Source organism: Bombina bombina, chromosome 4 (assembly GCF_027579735.1).
Source record: "Bombina bombina isolate aBomBom1 chromosome 4, aBomBom1.pri, whole genome shotgun sequence".
Taxonomy (NCBI): domain Eukaryota; kingdom Metazoa; phylum Chordata; class Amphibia; order Anura; family Bombinatoridae; genus Bombina; species Bombina bombina.
The window spans coordinates 1182513859-1182533756 of record NC_069502.1 but is presented as its reverse complement, the minus strand read 5'-3'; the positions used below and the strand labels follow the sequence as shown (position 1 = coordinate 1182533756).

Below are 19898 nucleotides of genomic sequence, written 5' to 3'. Positions count from 1 at the left end.
TTGTGGCTTCTATATCCCTTTAATCCGGTGTGTGACTCTCGTCATGCTTGTGAAGTTGTAGCACTCAATAAACAAATGTCAGAATAGTAAATAGGCAAACAAGTTATTGGGGAATAGAAAGTCCTTTACATCAAATATCAAACGCCTCCTCTAGTTAAAGGGATACGAAACCTATATGTTTTCTTTCATAATTCAGATAGAGCAGCAATTTTAAGCAACTTTCTAATTTACTTTTATTATCAATTTTTCTTTGTTCTCTTGGTATGCTTTGTTGAAGGAGCCGAAATGCACTACTGGCTTCTAACTGAACACATGGGTGAGCCAATGGCAATCAGTATATATATGTGCAGCCACCAATCAACCTAGGTTCTTTGCTGCTCCTGAACTTTCCTAGATAAGCCTTTCAGCAAAGGATAACAAGAGAAGGAAGCACATTAAATAATAGTAGTAAATTGGAAAGTTGTTTACAATTGTATGCTCTGTCTAAATAATGAAAGAAAATGGTTGGGTTTCATGTCCCTTTAATTTACATATTTAAGCGATTTTCCCCAGTTTTTGGAAATCCCAGGACTAAGAACATCTGGATTACCTACTATAGGTAGACATTGAGAGACCTGTTTGATCTCAAGTTGTTACAATACTTCTGCCAAGATAAAATATTGTTTCTGAAAACACACATATAGATATTAGAGAGCAGTTTAGAGCTTGGGAAGTGTAAAATCACTTTTAAGGAAAATGGAGAAATCAAATCCTCCTCCATTTCATAGAAAGAAACATACGGCTAGATTACGAGTTTTGCGGTAAGAGGGGTGCGTTACTAATTTGCACGTTATTGTCACCACTCACTTTCCTACAGCGCTGGTATTACAGGTTTTCATAAACCCGGCGTTATTAGGCAAGAAGTGAGCGTAGAGCAAAATTGAGCTCCATACCGCACTCCAATACCAGAGCTGCTTAGGTCAGCGGTTAGCTGGTTGTACGTGCTCGTGCACGATTTCCCCATAGACATCAATGGGGAGAGCCGGCTGAAAAAAAGTCTAACACCTGCAATAAAGCAGCGCAAGGCTCCGTAACGCAGCCCCATTGATTCCTATGGGGAAACACATTTTATGTTTACACCTAACACCCTAACATGAACCCCGAGTCTAAACACCCCTAATCTTACACTTATTAACCCCTAATCTGCCGCAACCTACATTATACTTATTAACCACTAATCTGCTGCCCCCAACATCACCGACACCTACATTATATTTATTAACCCCTAATCTCCCGCCCCCAATGTTGTCGAAACCTACCTACGTTTATTAACCCCTAATCTGCCGCCCCCAACGTCGCCGCAACTATACTAAACATATTAACCCCTAAACCACCACACTCACGCATCACACACTAGTTAAATATTAACCCCTAATCTGCCGCCCCTAACATCGCCGCCACCTACCTACATTTATTAACCCCTAATCTGCCGCCTCCAACGTCGCCGCCACTATAATAAACATATTAACCCCTAAACCTAAGTCTAACCCTAACACCCCCTAACTTAAATATAATTAAAATAAATCTAAATAAAATTACTATCATTACCTAAATAATTCCTATTTAAAACTAAATACTTACCTGTAAAATAAACCCTAAGCTAGCTACAATATAACTAATAGTTACATTGTATCTATCTTAGGGTTTATTTTTATTTTACAGACAAGTTTGTATTTATTTTAACTAGGTAGAATAGTTATTAAATAGCTATTAACTATTTAAAACTACCTAGCTAAAATAAATACAAATGTACCTGTAAAATAAAACCTAACCTGAGTTACACTAACACCTAACACTACACAACAATTAAATAAATTACATAAATTAAATACAATTACCTAAATTACAAAAACAAACAAACACTAAATTACACAAAATAAAAAAACAAATTATCAGATATTTAAACTAATTACACCTAATCTAATAGCCCTGTCAAAATAAAAAAAGCCCCCCAAAATAAAAAAAAACCTAGCCTAAACTAAAAATGGGTCTTTTGCGGGGCATTGCCCCAAAGAAATCAGCTTTTGGATGGGCAGTTAGCTCTATTGCTGCCCTAACCTAAAAATAAAACCCACCCCATAAACCCTTAAAAAAACCTAACACTAACCCCCGAAGATCCACTTACAGTTTTGAAGACCGGACATCCATCCCAAACGATGCCGGGAGAAGTCCTCATCGAAGTAGCAAGAAGTCCTCAACGAAGCCGGGAGAAGTCCTCATCCAAGACGGCAGAAGTGGTCCTCCAGACGGGAAGAAGTCTTCATCCAGATGGCATCTTCTATCTTCATCCATCCGGAGCGGAGCAGGTCCATCTTCAAGACAACCGGCACGGAGCATCCTCTTCAAACGAAGTCTTCTTCCCGAATGAACGTTCCTTTAAGTGACGTCATCCAAGATGGCGTCCCTTGAATTTCGATTGGCTGATAGAATTAAAGGTGAAAAAATCCTATTGGCTGATGCAATCAGCCAATAGGATTTGTTCACCTTTAATTCTGATTGGCTGATTTAATTCTTGAATGTCTTGAAGATGGACCCGCTCCGCTCCGGATGGATGAAGATAGAAGATGCTGTCTGGATGAAGACTTCTTCCCGTCTGGAGGACCAACTCTGCCGGCTTGGATGAAGACTTCTCTCGGCTTCGTTGAGGACTTCTCCCGGCTTCGTTTAGGATGGATGTCCGGTCTTCAAAACAGTAAGTGGATCTTCGGGGGTTAGTGTTAGGCTTTTTTAAGGGTGTATTGGGTGGGTTTTATTTTTAGATTAGGGGTTTGGGCAGCAATAGAGCTAAATGTCCTTTTAAGGGCAATGCCCATCCAAATGCCCTTTTCAGGGCAATTGGGAGCTTAGTTTTTTTTAGTTAGGTTTTTATTTGGGGATTGGTTGTGTGGGTGGTGGGTTTTACTGTTGGGGGGGGGTTGTTTGTATTTTTTTTTTACAGGTAAAAGAGCTGATTTCTTTGGGGCAATGCCCTGCAAAAGGCCATTTTAAGGGCTATTTGTAGTTTAGTTTAGGCTAGAGGATTTTTTTATTTTGGGTTTTTTATTTTGATAGGGCTATTAGGTGTAATTAGTTGTAAATATCTGATAATTTGTTTTTATTTTGTGTAATTTAGTGTTTGTTTGTTTTTTGTAATTTAGTTAATTGTATTTAATTTATGTAATTAATTTAATTGTATTGTAAGGTTAGGTGTTAGTGTAACTCAGGTTAGGTTTTATTTTACAGGTATATTTGTATTTATTTTAACTAGGAAGTTACTAAATAGTTAATAACTATTTAATAACTATTCTACCTAGTTAAAATAAATACAAACTTGCCTGTAAAATAAAAATAAACCCTAAGCTAGCTACAATTTAACTATTAGTTATATTGTAGCTAGCTTAGGCTTTATTTTATAGGTAAGTATTTAGTTTTAAATAGGAATTATTTAGTTAATTATAGGAATTTTTATTTAGATTTATTTTAATTATATTTAAGTTAGGGGGTATTAGGGTTAGACTTAGGGTTAGGGGTTAATAAATTTAGTATCTTGGGGCAGCAGATAAGGGGTTAATAATATTTAACTAGTGTTTGTGAGGCGGGAGTGCGGCGGTTTAGGGGTTAATATGTTTAGTATAGTGGTGGCGATGTTGGGAGCGGCAGATTAGGGGTTAATCATTTTATTTTAGTGTTTGCGATGCGGGAGGGCCTCAGTTTAAGGATTAATATGTAGTTTGAGGGTGTTAGTGTAATTTTTTAGCACTTAAGTTATTAGTTTTATGCTACAGCTTTGTAACGTAAAATTCATAACTACTGACTTTAGAATGTGTTACAAACCTTGCGGGATAGGCTGTACTGCTCACTTTTTGGCCTCCAAAAAAAAGCTTGTAATATCGGCGCTATGGAAGTCCCATTGAAAAAAGACTTTACGAAAATTGCGTAAGATAATTTGCGGTACGGCCAAAAAAAGTGTGCGGTACAGCTGTACCTACAAGACTCGTAATAGCAGTGGTAGTGAAAAAGGAGTGTTATAACCCATAACACTGCTTTTTTACTCATAACACAAAACTCGTAATCTAGCTGATAGTTCTTTTCAGTTAACCAATCAACAGCTATCTTTAAAGGGACTGTATTGTTTAAAAAGATAGATAATCCCCTTATTACTTATTCCCCAGTTTTGCATAATTAACACTGTTATATTAATAAACATTTTACCTCTGTGATTACCTTGTTTCAAAGCCTCTGCAAACTGCCCCCTTATCTCAGTGCTTTTGACAGACTTTCATTTTATCCAATCAATGCTGACTCCTAAATAACTTTACGGGAGTAAGCACTACACTATCTATATGGCACTCGTGAACTCCATATTCTCTAAGTTGAGATGATCTATTTACTAAGAAACATGCCCCCCCCCCCCCATAAAAAAGTGGCGCAAGCTTTACTGAATTGCACTAAATCATTTTTACTAGGTAAATAGGGGATGGTTTTGAATATAGCAGTGGGGGGGGGGGGGATGGTATGTATACACATATGTATATTATATTAGCCTGAGCACAACGTGCGGAGTGTTGTATTGGATCCCCCATGGCTTTTTATCTGCCGAATAAAGTTTGCTTTTATTTCACTGACCTTCGGATCAACTTCTTCTGTTTTGCATATACATACACAAAGTATATATATATATATATATTTGCTTTATTGTCACTTAAAAATAAACAAACAACAGTTTGGGCACACACTTTGTTCGCTAGGTATCCTTTATTGAAAATCAGGTAGGTAGGCTCAGGAGCATGCACGTCTGGGACACTATATGACAGCAGTTTCACGAGAATATTTTTATTCAATATTTTTATTCAATATTATACACAGCTTATTAAACACAGCTGCTCTCTACTGCTCAAAAGCATTCATGCAAAACTGCTGCTATATAGTTGTCCCATTTGGCCAAATGCGGTAACTGACTCTTCCAGTTTCTTTAAAAGCTTAGCCGAGAGCTTGTGAGCGAGTGCTAGAGGTAAATTTATTAAAGTGCGGACGGACATGATACTATGTAGCGTATCATGTCCGCCGCACATCGATAAATGCCAACAGCATACGCTGACGGCATTAATCTTTGCACCAGCAGTTCTTGTGAACTGCTGGTGCAATGCCGCCCCTGCAGAATCGGCCGCTAGCAGGGGGTGTCAATCAACCCGATCGGGTTGATTTCTGTCCGCCGCCTCAGAGCAGGTGGACAGGTTATGGAGCAGCGGTCTATAGATCGCTGCTTCATAACTTCTGTTTCAGGCTCGCCGGAAACATGGGGCATTAAGCTCCATACGGAGCTTGATAAATTGACGCCCTAGACTTTATTTGTGTCTGTTTAGTAATTTCCCCTAGGGACTTGCTCCCAGGCTGGTCTGGGCCAAGACTGCATGTGACTCTAGAAATACTGCAGCTTTTTGAGAGTGCTATAGCACCATAGCTGAGCAGTGTTTCATGGTCATGTGATGTGTCCCCGGTCCGGTCTGGGAGTACTGTTCCACTTTCCTTGTTTTGCTTGTGCTCAAGGGTGATTACAAAAGTCTGTGAACCCTGACTAGTTCCCAGTTTGTTTGAATATGAGCTTGCACCTGTGTGTGCGCCTGCTTTTGTGTGGCCGTACCTTGGACGTGGTACCTGGGCTTGTCCCATTTGGCCAAATGCGGTAACTGACTCTTCCAGTTTCTTTTAAACTTAGCTGATGCTTGTGAGCGAGTGCTAGACTTTATTTTTGTGTATATTGTAATGTCCATATAGTTTTTAAGACAAATGCACGCTACCTATCTAGGTATTCTCTTCAGCAAATAAATGTAGTAACAAACAAAAGGACAGTCAAGTAAAAATTAACTTTCATGATTCAGATAGGACATGTAATTTTAAACAACTTTACAATTTACTTTTATCATCAAATGTGCTTTGCTCTCTTGGAATTCTTTGTTAAAAACTAAACCTAGGTAGACTTATATGCTAATTTCTAAGCCCTTGAAGGCCGCCTCTTATCTCAGTGCATTTTGACAGTTTTTCACAGCTAGGCAGCACTAGTTCATGTGTGCCATATAGATAACATTGTGGAGTTATTTATAAGTTAGCAGAGATTTGCTAAAGTGCAAGTCTGTCACAAGAACTGAAATAAGGGGGCAGTCTGCAGAGGTTTAGATACAAGATAATCACAGAGGTAAAAAGTATTTAAATATAATCGTGTTGGTTATGCAAAACTGGGGAATGAGTAATAAAGGGATCATCTATCTTTTCAAACAATACAAATTCTGGAGTAGACTGTCCCTTTAAGTAAATTTTATCACAGAATTAAATTGAAACCTTTTTAAATATTGTATCCTCTATATTAATCAAAATAAAAAATAAATAGATTTCATGTCAAATGAGGAAGCTGTTTGCCAGTGCGATTTTGTAACTTACATATAGAAATCACTCTCTGGGTCACTGTGTCTCAGCTGGAATGGAAGAGTGGGCATCTTACAGTCCTGGGGAAGCAGGTCCTCGGGAAGGGCAGGAGAGCTGGGCCTGTGTGGAAGAGGTTCACTCTCCTCCACCTTGATACCTTCCACCTGCTGCTGGTTCGGAGCCTGTGCGGTCGCTATAAGGCTGCGCAATTTGCGATTATGCTGAATCAGCTGAATGGTGTGAATGGTTAAGCTGCAGGGCTCTGATGGGATGTCCAGCATGGTGGTGGGTCTAGGCTTGTTAGCCGAGGGCTGGTGCAGAGGAGGCTCCTGCATCTCCACCGTACGGAATTCCCTCTGTAAGAGGTCAAAGGAACTTCTGCTGGCCTGACCAGAGGGCATTGGGATCTCTCCCCAGTAGCGCATCATTTTAAAGCAGAAGAGAAAAAGTCCAAAAAGGGACAATCCAATTAACTCATTTTTATAGAGGACCAAACATATTATCATGTCCACTCATGGCAAAATAGAATGTGATCTGTCTTTGTCTGGAACAGGTGTCACTCACTATTGTTTTGTTTAAATTCTTCCATAGAGCTTTCTGACCTATAGAAGCAAAATAATAATAATTACTACACATTATAGCATACATGGAGAGCTGAATATAAAAACATAATTTATGCTTACCTGATAAATTTATTTCTCTTGTAGTGTATCCAGTCCACGGATCATCCATTACTTATGGGATATATTCTCCTTCCCAACAGGAAGCTGCAAGAGTCCACCCACAGCAAAGCTGCTATATAGCTCCTCCCCTAACTGCCATTACCAGTCATTCGACCGAAAACATGCAGAGAAAGGAAAACCATAGGGTGCAGCGGTGACTGTAGTTTAATGGAAAAATTACCTGCCTTAAAGTGACAGGGCGGGCCGTGGACTGGATACACTACAAGAGAAATAAATTTATCAGGTAAGCATAAATTATGTTTTCTCTTGTTAAGTGTATCCAGTCCACGGATCATCCATTACTTATGGGATACCAATACCAAAGCTAAAGTACACAGATGATGGGAGGGACAAGGCAGGTACTTAAACGGAAGTTACCACTGCCTGTAAAAAATCCTTTCTCCCAAAAATAGCCTCCGAAGAAGCAAGGTATCAAATTTGTTAAATTTGAAAAAGTATGAAACGCAGACCAAGACTCCGTCTTGTAATCTGTTCAACAGAAGCCACATTTAAAAAAGGCCTAAGTGAAAACCACAGCTCTAGTAGAATGAGCTGTAATACCTTCAGGAGGCTGCTGTCCAGCAGTCTCATAAGCTAAATGAATTATGCTTTTTAACCAAAAAGACAGAGAGGTTGCTGAAGACCTTTGACCTCTCCTCTGTCCAGAATAGACAACAAACAAGGTGAATGTTTGATGAAAATCTGTAGTAGCTTGTAAGTAAAACTTTAAAACACGAACCACGTCCAAATTGTGTAATAGACGTTCCTTCTTTGAAGAAGGATTAGGATACAAGAATGGAACAACAATCTCTTGAGTGATATTCTTGTTAGATACCACCTTAGGTAAAAACCCAGGTTGGTACACAGGACTACCTTATCCGTACAGAGAACCAGATAAGGAGAATCACATTGCAACGCAGATAACTCGGAGACTCTATGAGCCGAGGAAATAGCTACCAAAAAGGAACTTTCCAAGATAGAAGTTTGATATCTATGGAATGAAAAGGTTCAAATGGAACTCCTTGAAGAACCTTAAGAACCAGCTTTAAGCTCCATGGCGGAGCAACATTTTTAACCACAGGCTTGGTTCTAACCAAAGCCTGACCAAATGCCTGAACGTCTAGAATACCTGCCAGACGTTTGTGCAAAAGAATAGACAGAGTAGAAATCTGTCCTTTTAAAGAACTAGCTGACAACCCTTTTCTCAAAATCATCTTGGAGAAAAGATAATATCCTGGGAATCCAGACTTTACTCCATGAGTAACCCTTGGATTCATAACAATAAGATATTTACACCATATCTTATGTTAAATTTTCCTAGAGACAGGCTTTTATGCCTGTATTAAGGTATCAATTACTGACTCGGAGAAGCCATGCTTTGATAACATCAAGCGTTCTGTCTCCAGGCAGTCCATTTCAGATTAGTTATATTTAGATGGTTGAAAAGACCCTGAGGTAGAGGGTCCAGTCTCAGAAGCAGAGACCGTGGTGGAAAGGATGACATGTCCACCAGATCTGCATACCAGGTCCTGCGTGGCCACGCAGGCGCTGTCAAAAGCACCAAAGCACTCTCCTGCTTGATATTGTGCAAACCCCTCCGGAGGGAATTCCCACTCCCCCGGATGAAAAGTCTGACGACTTAGAAAATCTGCCTCCCAGTTCTCAACACCTGGGATAGGGATAGCTTTTAGACAAGAGTGAGTCTCTGTCCAGTGAATTATTTTAAGACTTCTAACATTGCTAGGGAACTTCTGTTCCCCCTTGATGGTTGATGTAAGCCACATTCGTGATATTGTCCGACTGAAATATGATGTACCTCAGAGTTGCTAACTGAGGCCAAGTCTGAAAAGCATGGAATATCGCTCCCAGTTCCAGAATATTCATTAGAAGGAGGGTCTCCTCCTGAGTCCACTATCCCTGAGCCTTCAGGGAGTTCCAGACTGTATCCCAACCTAAAGGGCTGGCATCTGTTGTAACAATTGTCCCATCTGACCTGCGGAAGGTCATACCCTTGGACAGATGGACCCGAGATAGTCACCAGAGAAGAGAATCTCTGGTTTCTTGGTCCGGATTTAACAGGAGAACAAATCTGTGTAATCCCCGTTCCTCTGGCTGAGCATGCATAGTTGCAGTGGTCTGAAATGTAGGCGTGCAAACGGTACTATGTCCCTTGCCGCTACCATTAAGCCGATTACATTCATGTACTGAGCCACCAAAGGGCGCGGATGGAATGAAGAACACGGCAGAAATTTAGAAACTTTGACAACCTGGACTCCGTCAGGTAAATTTTAATTTCTACAAAATCTATCAGAATCCCTAGGAGGGAAACCCTTGATATTGGGGATAGAGAACTCTTTCCTTGTTCACTTTCCACCCATGCGATCTCAGAAATGCCAGTACTACGTCCGTATGAGACTTGGCAACTTGGATGTTTGACGCCTGTATCAGGATGTCGTCTAAATAAGGGTCCACTTCTATGCCCCGCGGCCTAAGGATCGCCAAAGTGACCCCAGAACCTCCATAAAGATTCTAGGGGCTGTAGTTAACCCAAAGGAAAGAGCTACAAACTGGTAATGCCTGTCTAGAAAGGCAAACCTGAAAAACCGATGGTGATCTTTATGCATCGTAATGTGAGGATAAGCATCCTTCAAATCCATTGTAGTCCTCTATTGACTCTCCTGGATCATAGTTAAGATGGTACGAATAGTTTCCATCTTAAATGATAGAATTCTAAAGAATTTGTTTAAGATCTTTTAGATCCAAAATAGGTCTGAAGGTTTCCTTTCCTTGGGAACCACAAACCGATTTGAGGAAAACTGTGTCCCTGTTCCTCTATTGGAACTGAATGGGTCACGTACACAATGCAAGAATGTCTCTTTCTTTATCTGGTTTGCAGATAAATGTGAAAGGCAAAAACTCCCCTTTTTTGGGGGGGAAAGCTTTGAAATCCAGAAGATATCTCTGGGGTATAATTTCCAATGCCCAGGGATCCTGGGCATCTCTTGCCCACGCCTGGGCGAAGAATGAAGTCTGCCCCCTATAGGATCCGTTACCAGATAGGGGTCCGTTCCTCATGCTGTTTTAGAGGCAGCAGCAGGCTCCTTGACCTGCTTATCTTTGTTCCAGGTCCGGTTGTCTCCAGACCGCCTTGGACTGAGCAAAAGTTCCCTCTTATTTTGCCTTAGAGGAAGTTGATGCCACACCTGCCTTGAATTTTCGAAAGGCACGAAAATTAGGCCTTTTTTGTCCCTTGATTTGGACCTGTCCTGAGGAAGGGCATGATCTTTTCCTCCAGTGATATAAGTAATAATCTCCTTCAAACTAGGCCTGAATAGGGTCTGCCCCTTGAAGGGAAGTTAAGTAGCTTATTTATTAAAGTCACGACAGCTGACCATGATATAAGCCATAGCGCTCTGCGCGCCAGTATAGTAAAAAACAGAATTCTTAGCCGTTAGTCTAGTCAAAGGAACAAAGGCATCAGAAAACAAAGGAATTGGCTAGCTTACGTGCTCTAAGCTTGTCAAATATATTCATCCAATGGAGCCTGTAAAGCCTCATCAAGAGACTCAAACCAGAACGCCGCTGCAGCAGCAGTGACAGGAGCAATGCGTGCAAGGGGCTGCAGGATAAAACCTTGTTGAATAAACATTTTTTATCCATTGGATCTAAAAAAGCACAACAGTCCTCGCCAGAGGTAGTGGTACGCTTAGCTAGAGTAGAAACTCTTCTCTCCACCTTAGGAACTGTCTGCCATAAGTCCCGTGTGGTGGCAACTATTAGAAAACATTCTTCTAAAAAATAAGAGGGGAAGAGAACGGCACACCTGGTCTATCCCATTCCTTATGAAAAATTTTAGTAAACCTCTTTAGGTATTGGAAAAACATAAGTACACACCGGCACTGCATATTATTTATCCAGTCTACACAATTTTTCTGGCACTGCGATTGTACACATTCATTCAGAGCAGCTAAAATATCAGAATCAGGTTAAATCATCTTCCCTGAGTCACAAATATCACCGACAGACTAAGCATATTGTGAGGTAGTATCAGACATGGTTCTTAAAGCGTCTGTATGCTCTGTATCTACCCCCAGAGCTGTTTTGCTTTCCTTTAATTTCAGGTAGTCTGACTAATACTGCTGCCAGTGTATTATACACAACCTTTGCCATGTCTTGTAAAATAAACGCTATGGGCGCCATTGATATACTTGGCGCCATTTGAGCGTGAGTCCCTGGAGCGGGAGTCAAAGGGTCTGAAACGTGGGGAGAGTTAGTCGGCATAACTTCCCCCTCGACAGAATCCTCTGGTAAAATAAACGCTATGGGTGCCCTTGATGTACTTGGCGCCATTTGAGCGTGAGTCCCTAAAGCGGGAGTCAAAGGGTCTGACACGTGGGGAGAGTTAGTCGGCATAACTTCCCCCTCGACAGAATCCTCTGGTGATAATGTTTTTAAATACAAAAAATGATCTTTATTGTTTAACATGAAATCAGTACATCTGGTACACATTCTAAAATGGGGTTCCACCATGGCTTTAAACATAATAAACACAGAGCCTCCTCTATGTTAGACATGTTAGAACTAATAAAGAGACTAGTAAGCTTGGAAAACACTTTAAATCAAGTTAACAAGCAAATATAACAAACGTTACTGTGCCTTTAAGAGAAACAAATTTTGTCAAAATTTGAAAAACAGTGAAAAAAGGCAGTAAATCAAACGAAATTTTTACAGTACATGTAATAAGTTAACAGAGCATTGCACCCACTTGCAAATGGATGATTAACCCCTTAATGCAAAAAACAGATTTAAAAAAAAAAAAAAAAAAAAAAAAAGACATTTTTTTAAACAGACACAACAAAACTGCCACAGCTGAGCTGTGGATTACCTTCCCTATAACTGTTTCTATGCAAAATTTAAGCCAGCCATGTGGAAAAATTAGGCCCCAATAAGTTTTATCACCAAACATATGTTAAAAAACGATTAAACATGCCAGCAAACGTTTTAAAACACATTCTTATAAGAGTATGCATGTCTATTAATAAGCCTGATCCAGTCGCTATCACTGCATTTAAGGCTTTACTTACATTACTTCGGTATCAGCAGTATTTTCTTAGTCAATTCCATTCCTTAGAAAAATATATTACTGCACATACCTTAGCATATATCTCTATCAATCAGCCTGGTACCAGTCGCTTTCACTGCATTTAAAGGCTGTACTTACATTACTTCGGTATCAGCAGTATTTTCTTAGTCAATTCCATTCCTTAGAAAAATATTTTACTGCACATACCTTATTTGCAGGAAAACCTGCACGCCATTCCCCCTCTGAAGTACCTTACTCCTCAGAATGTGTGAGAACAGCAACTGGATCTTAGTTACGTCTGCTAAGATCATAGAAAAAACGCAGGCAGATTCTTCTTCCAAATACTGCCTGAGATAAACAGCACACTCCGGTGCCATTTAAAAATAACAAACTTTTGATTGAAGAAATAAACTAAGTATAAAAAACCACAGACTCTCACGACCTCCTATCTATGTTGAGACTTGCAAGAGAATGACTGGTAATGGCAGTTAGGGGAGGAGCTATATAGCAGCTTTGCTGTGGGTGGACTCTTGCAGCTTCCTGTTGGGAAGGAGAATATATCCCATAAGTAATGGATGATCCGTGGACTGGATACACTTAACAAGAGAAATACATTTAAATGCGATTAAAATGTAAGACCTGGAGTGAGAAAAGAGAACAGAATATACAGTATTCCTGATACGCTATAGCTATGAGCTTATAAACACAAATATTTTATTTAAAAGGAATATTATCATACAAATCATATGCTAAGTATAAGCCTTTATATTTAAATTGCATGTTTCTGCTCAGCCGACAGTGCTGTATTAATGATTATTGGCTGATATGGAAAACTAACAGAAGTCGATAAAAAAACCTACATTTAAAGGGACATGCTGGTTAATACTATACTAAAGGGATAGTAAACACAACTGTTTCTTCCATGAGTCAGATAGAGCATGCAATTTTAAGCAACTTTCTAATTTACTCCTATTAACAATTTTTCTTTGTTCTCTTGCTATCTTTATTTGAAAAAGAAGGCATCTAAGCTATTTTTTGGTTTAGAACCCTGGACTCTTCATTCTCTTGGTATCTTTATTTGAAAAACAAGAATGTAAGTTTAGATGCCGGCCCATTTTTGGTGAACAACCTGGGTTGTTCTTGCTGATTGGTGGATAAATTTAACTGACCAATAAACAAGTACAGTCCAGGGTTCTAAACAAAAAAATAGCTTAGATGCCTTATTTTTCAAATAATGATAGCAAGAGAACGAAGAATAATTGATAATAGGAGTAAATTAGAAAGTTGCTTAAAATTGAATGCGCTATCTGAATCATAAAAGAAAAAAAATTGGCTTCAGTGTCCCTTTAAGAGCCGGACCATTTTTAGTTAAGAACTTGGGTTATGCTTGCTTATTGGTTTGCTAACTGTAGACACCAATAAGAAAGCGCTATCCAGGGGGCTGAACCTAAAATGGGCTGGAATAAAGTAGGTATGCCAAAGCGCCTAACCTGTCGGAGGCTGGGGTACTAGTCGAGAATATAAATTCTTTCAAATTTTATTCATACAATATTTAAAAGACAATACAAAACAGTTAAAAAAATACATGGATCCATGTATAATAAAACACCAATTACAGTGAATTTAAAACGCTCATTACAGTGACTTGGAACAATGGTAAAATCAGTTGCTTGAAACTTCTCAACAATTAACATGGACAGTTTAAAAGTAAAATTATGAATACAAGTTAAAATATTCTTAACTCTTATACACATTCATGCTGCTAGTATATTCCTGTTGTTTGCAACATGTATATCTTCCTAGTGTTGTAACATATAAGCAGGATATTAGTGCTAAGATTGAGGTGCTGATATTTAAGTATTGAAATTGACTGTGACTCAGATAATGTAAGGTGGTCTATCTAACTGCTTTATCCCAGATATATTGGTGAAATCCAAATAAAATAAACAAAATATAAAGATATAACGATACCTTGGTTCCAAGAACCTACAAACAAATTAAACCAATTAGCACACAAGAACGTGGGTATTGCTTTAAGCTACCTGTCATAATTTTTGGAGCTTAGAATCAGGTTCTTGTGTGCCAATTGGTATAATTTCTTTGTAGGTTCTTAGAACCGAGGTATCTTTATATATATATATATTTTTTAATAATATTTAAAAAAAAAAGTGTAAGTTTTAATACAACATGTCATTATTTTGGGAGCAATGTGTGCACTCATAATCTCTTGTTTTGTCACATAATGTGAGGTGTGACCCCCTTTATATCCTGTGAATTATCTTAGAGGAGTAGCACCTGGCAAACGTACCAGTAATAGGCCCCACAACACTAGCTTAGTTCCACATTCACCACCTTTTCAAACTTTTAAATAAAGATGCAAAGAAAATGAAGAAAAATTGATAATAGGAGTAAATTTGAAAAGTTGCTTAAAATTGCATGCTCTATCTAAATCATTAAAGAAAAAAATTGGGTTTACTATCCCTTTAAAGTCTATAGAGATTTTTTTAAAGGGACTGTAAACCGTAACCATCGAATGACAATCATGTTAATGATTATATGTTAAATATGTTTAAGTCATTTTGCAGAGTATAAGCGCTAGGGAAGCAAGTTATAATCATTTGTATAAAGTACCTTGTTTGTCAATGCACTATCCACCCATGCGGACTGTAAACCTTAACCATCGAATGACAATCATGTTAATGATTATATGTTAAATATGTTTAAGTCATTTTGCAGAGTATAAGCGCTAGGGAAGCAAGTTATAATCATTTGTATAAAGTACCTTGTTTGTCAATGCACTATCCGCCCATGCAGCCGGAGATTTTTTTTTCATTGACAGTGCTGCAGGGCCGTTACGACAAGCCTTATATTCCTCACACCCCTTTTCTGATCCAGAGCGTGCATTTACACTTCATTTGCGCATGCGCACTGCCACCACTGAGCTTCACAATATAAGCAGTGGATCGCAGTACTGCTTATATGCTAAGTAATCACAAATGATTACTAAAATTGCCCCCTTTAGACCATAACGAGCAAATATAAATAATATAGTATATATATAATATAAAGAACATGTACTATAGAAAAAAAGGGGTTAATAATATGTTAAATATTGCTTAAAGTATAATCGACTTAATATTAAAAATAATGGCATTTTTACTATATACTTTTTGAGTTGCTCGTTCGTCTATAGGAGTGACTCACCGCTCATTCAGACACAGAATCTCTATGTACAACAAAGCATTGAGATTCAGACTAAGTTTAATACGCATGCGCAAGTGGATAGGGAACGTGCGCTGTCAATCTTTGAGAAGATGGACATTCACTCGGCTGTTGGCTGCCGGGGCAATGACGGTAAGTTTTGAAGAAAAAAATGAATTCGTAGGCGGACAGAAGATGCGTTTTTGGGTAAGTATAAGATATAATTTTTAAACGCTTCCACTGCGCTTTTGCTCTGCGTGGTAGGACTGCAAATTACAGGTAGCCCTCAGTTTACGCTGGGGTTATGTTCAAGAAAGAATGGTTGTAAATCGAAACCGTTGTAAATTGAAACCCAGTTTATAATGTAAGTCAATGGGAAGTGAGGGAGATAGGTTCCAGGACCCTCTCAAAATTGTCATAAGTAACATCTAATACATTATTTTTAAAGCTTGGAAATTAAGACTTTAAATGCTAAACAGCATTATAAACCTAATAAAATAATCACGCAACACAGATTTCACTTGCATTTTTCTGCAAACAGTTCTTTCTATGCATTCCAATCTGGACTGATTTATAGACAGTAAGATCTTGTTCCTTTGAAATCTGCTCGATAGCTCTGGTTAAACTGATTCATTTCGGCTTGCTTGGTTTTGCTGCAACACAAGCGAACAGCTCCACCTACTGGCTATTTTATTAAATGCACTGCTTCTCAATGCTTTTCAATAGCAGTAACATGACTGGAAAAAAAAGGTTGTTATTCTGAAACGGTGTAAATTGAACCGTTGTAAAAAGAGGGCCACCTGTATAACAAAATATATATTTTAAGTTTAATGTTAAAAAAGTTCAAGGTTTACAGTCCCTTTAAGTTACCACCATATTCCAAACTTTACAAACTCAATGGAAACTAGGCCATGGAATGTAAGTATTCTTATACCCTGTAACAGAAGTGGTGCATATTCACTGACTAGGGATAGTCTTCTTGACAAGATTTATCATGCACTTCATTTAGCATGCACAACACAGAGCGGGAGCAATACAAGTGGCTCAATTTATCTATGTTTTCTCTAACAGCATATTAAAATGCAAAAAAATGTAATTCTGGTTTCTATTGTGCAAGATAATTCCAAGTACAAGATACAGCTGTCACACAGCCAGCTACATCACTTATCTGTGCGTTGCTTTTGTCGCAGACTGCTACAGTACGTGCGTACCAAGAAGGCACTGCCCAGTATAAAGATGAAGAACGTTACCAACTGGCTTCTGTAATGGTATAAAAGAACAGATGTGTGTACAGGAGGTAAAACAATAGCATGATGAGTAATGACCCTGCTACTGTAGTTGAACTCAGCAGTTGAATGCCCCTTTAAAGGGACACTGTACCATGCATATGAAAGAGCAGTAAAACAATGACTTAAAAGTGTAAAGATAAAATGTTTTTTCCCCAAATTGCAATTTTGTGTTTTACCCAACTGCAGGGATTAAACACATAGTAAAACAAATTAATGAAAATAAAATGTTCTATCCAGACACACCATTTTATTATTACCCTGGAATGCCCCTTTAATCCTATGGGTGCCGGAGAGAAATAGAAGCAGATGTGTTAACCATTTGTATACCCAAGATCAATACCAGCAGATGTGTTAACCATTTGTATACCCAAAATCAATACCAGCAGATGTGTTAACCCTGTGGATGCTGGAGAGGGATTCCTGTAGTTATGGTAACCACTTGAATGCCAGAAATAGACATCTGCCATGTTAACCCTTAGCTACCATAGGGCACCAGCAGGTGTGTTAACCTAATGAATGCCAGAGAGGAATATTTGCAGATGTATTAACCCCTTAGCTGCCAGCCAGATACCTGCAGATATATCAAATGCGAGAGCGAACATCAGAACAGCTAATTATTAGTTCAGAAGCCAGTGTTACTGCCTGGTTGTACACTGCCAGCTTCTCACCTTTATCCCTCAAACAGGGTCTCAAGTTTCTCAGCATAAACCCCCAAACCACATCTCAACGACGCGGCGGTTATGACATCATCAGAAAGCGCGGCCATGGTACCGGAAGTTGTTTCCTCGTCCTCCTCGCCGCACTTCCGTCCTCAAACGGTCTCATTCTCGCACAGTGTTAGTGTTTCCCTGAGCTACCTGCAAAAACGGCAAAAGTGGCGCTGGATACATGGAAGCCCCTCAACTGGCCCCCGATGTCGGGCAACGGCCCTGCGATTCCGGGCTCGCTACCCTGGAGAGCTCCGGCTGTGAGGGGGCCGCTGGGGACAATGCCCAGAGCCATCCACCCGGGGCTGAGAGGGCCGCAGATCCCGGGAGCAATGAGAGGGCCGCTACTTCCTGGCATGGGACCCATGAGAGGGCCGGGGCCCACACATCAAGCATCCCCGGGGACAATGAGAGGGCCATCACCAGGATTACTAAGAACCCCGGGGACCGGATCACTAAGAGCCCCAATATTACAAATGAGGGCCCAGGCAGCCCCAGTCACAGCGAGGAGCCCGACACCAGCAGGAGTGAGAGGACCACCTTTACTAGGACCAGGGTCAATGAGGGGCCAAGCCATGATGGGGCCAGCATCAATGAGAGGTCTGGGGTTGCCAGCATCAATGAGGGGCCCTTTATTGCCCGGGGCAATGGGGAAAGCCAATGGACTGCCGGGCCAAGCACCACAGAGGGGGCCCATACTTCCCAACCCAATTGCACCACAGAGGGGTCCCATACTTCCCAACCCAATGGGGAGAGGGGTCCCATTACCAGGACCAGTACATATGAGGGCACCGCTGTTGCTGGGCCCAACTGCTCCAAGGACTCCACTTCTTCAAAGACCAGTAGCAGGGAGGGGACCGATACTTCAGGGACCAATACCAGCCAGGAACCCAGTGCCCATGGTGCCGGAGAGAAACGGCACAATACAGGGCCCATTAATGGGCAGAGGACTTCCAGGGCCAATGATGGGAAATGGTCCAATGAAACCAGGACCACTCCTCCCAGGACCAGCACCATGGAGGGGGGCAGTGATGCCAGGATCACAGACTCTTTTAAGAAACCCACCACTCCTGCAAACTCCATTGGGAATGAAAAGACAGTGGAACCAAGAGCCAAATCAGCAAAACCCTCGTCGCACTCTTCTCCCTCACTCTGCAGCAGAGCCTCCAGCGATGAAACGGCCAAGGATGCCAGCCATGGGCTTCCCTCTGATGCCTCCCGAGTCAGCCCTGCCATTCCCTATAAGGAACCTTCCTGGTCCGGCCGGCCCAGTACCATTTACAGCCTGGAGATCTTGAAAGGGGGTAGTATAATGTCTACTAAGAGCCTGGACGGTCTGAGCTGGACTCTCTTTGGTAGGCTTCCAAGTTGTCCTGTGTCATTAGAGCACCCATCTGTTTCACGTTACCATGCTGTGCTGCAGTATCGCCAGGTCCCTGGTACTGAGCCAGACCAAGAACCTGGCTTCTATATTTATGATTTGGGCAGCACCCATGGAACTTTTCTGAATAAGCAGAAGATCCCATCAAAGACTTACTGTCGTGTTCGGGTGGGTCATGTACTAAAATTCGGAGGTAGCACAAGACTGTTCATACTACAGGTAAAAGGGTTTTGTAAAGCATTGTACTCTTCTTAAAGTTTATGGAGTTGGGGGTATTCTGACTTTCCATGTGCTTTTGTGCATTCTGGTTTAACAGAGTATGTTACTGTCGATTTAGTGTGATGACAACCTACATTTTTATGTGAATAAAAGTTAAAGGATAGTATACACCAATTTTCATATAACTGCATGTAATAGACACTACTATAAAGAATAATATGCACAGATACTGATATAAAAATCCAGTATAAAACCGTTTAAAATCTTACTTAGAAGCTCCCAGTTTAGCTCTGTTGAAAAGGTTAGCTGGAACACCCACTGAAAGTGTTTGTATAGCAAAAACAGACACTCTCACCCCTTCCTCTGCATATGAAAATACTCATTACACAAACAGGAGCAAGCTGGAGTAGGTATACATCAGTATACTTCTAAAACTTTGGGCCTTGGTTAGGAGTCTAAAAATCCGCACAATTTTATTTAAAAATAAGCAAATGTAAAACCTGTATAGACTATATAAATGGTGGGGTTTGATAAGCAAACGCTGCTATTCAGAATGCAAAAATAAACCTTTAGTGGGCATTTTCCCATCCATTTAATACTCTGCATCTGATATAACAAGTCTTTATTTTTTGTTTGTCCATCCCTATAAAATGTATATATTTTTAAATTGAAAGGGCCATCGTAGTTAAAGGGACCATAATATTTATTGTTTTAAAAGATAGATAATCCCTTTATTACCCATTCCCTAGTTTTGCATAACCAACAGAGTTATATTAATACACTTTTTACCTCTGTGATTATCTTGTATCTAAGCCTCTGCAAACTGCCCCCTTATTTCAGTTCTTTTGATAGACTTGC

The 19898-nt window shown here is 40.0% G+C and overlaps 2 protein-coding genes across 4 annotated transcripts in view; one reads left to right on the top strand and one right to left on the bottom strand.

Annotated features, from left to right (window-relative positions):
* Nucleotides 1-17496, bottom strand: part of SUPT7L (SPT7 like, STAGA complex subunit gamma) — a 98966-nt gene extending 81470 nt beyond the window's left edge. For 2 of the 3 annotated variants that reach the window (XM_053712659.1, XM_053712661.1), the window contains exons 1-2: nucleotides 17402-17496; nucleotides 6454-7040 (exon numbers count right to left, since the gene is read on the bottom strand). In XM_053712659.1, coding sequence (XP_053568634.1) covers nucleotides 6454-6944 — 491 coding nt within the window. In that variant the 5' untranslated portion in view covers nucleotides 6945-7040; nucleotides 17402-17496. The other variant, XM_053712660.1, reaches the window with a different exon arrangement.
* Nucleotides 17497-17504: 8 nt separating this feature from the next.
* SLC4A1AP (solute carrier family 4 member 1 adaptor protein) overlaps nucleotides 17505-19898 on the top strand; it is a 66671-nt gene continuing 64277 nt past the window's right edge. Inside the window, exon 1 of the mRNA XM_053712658.1 lies at nucleotides 17505-19040. Coding sequence (XP_053568633.1) covers nucleotides 17622-19040 — 1419 coding nt within the window. The 5' untranslated portion in view covers nucleotides 17505-17621. The remainder of the gene's footprint in view (nucleotides 19041-19898) is intronic.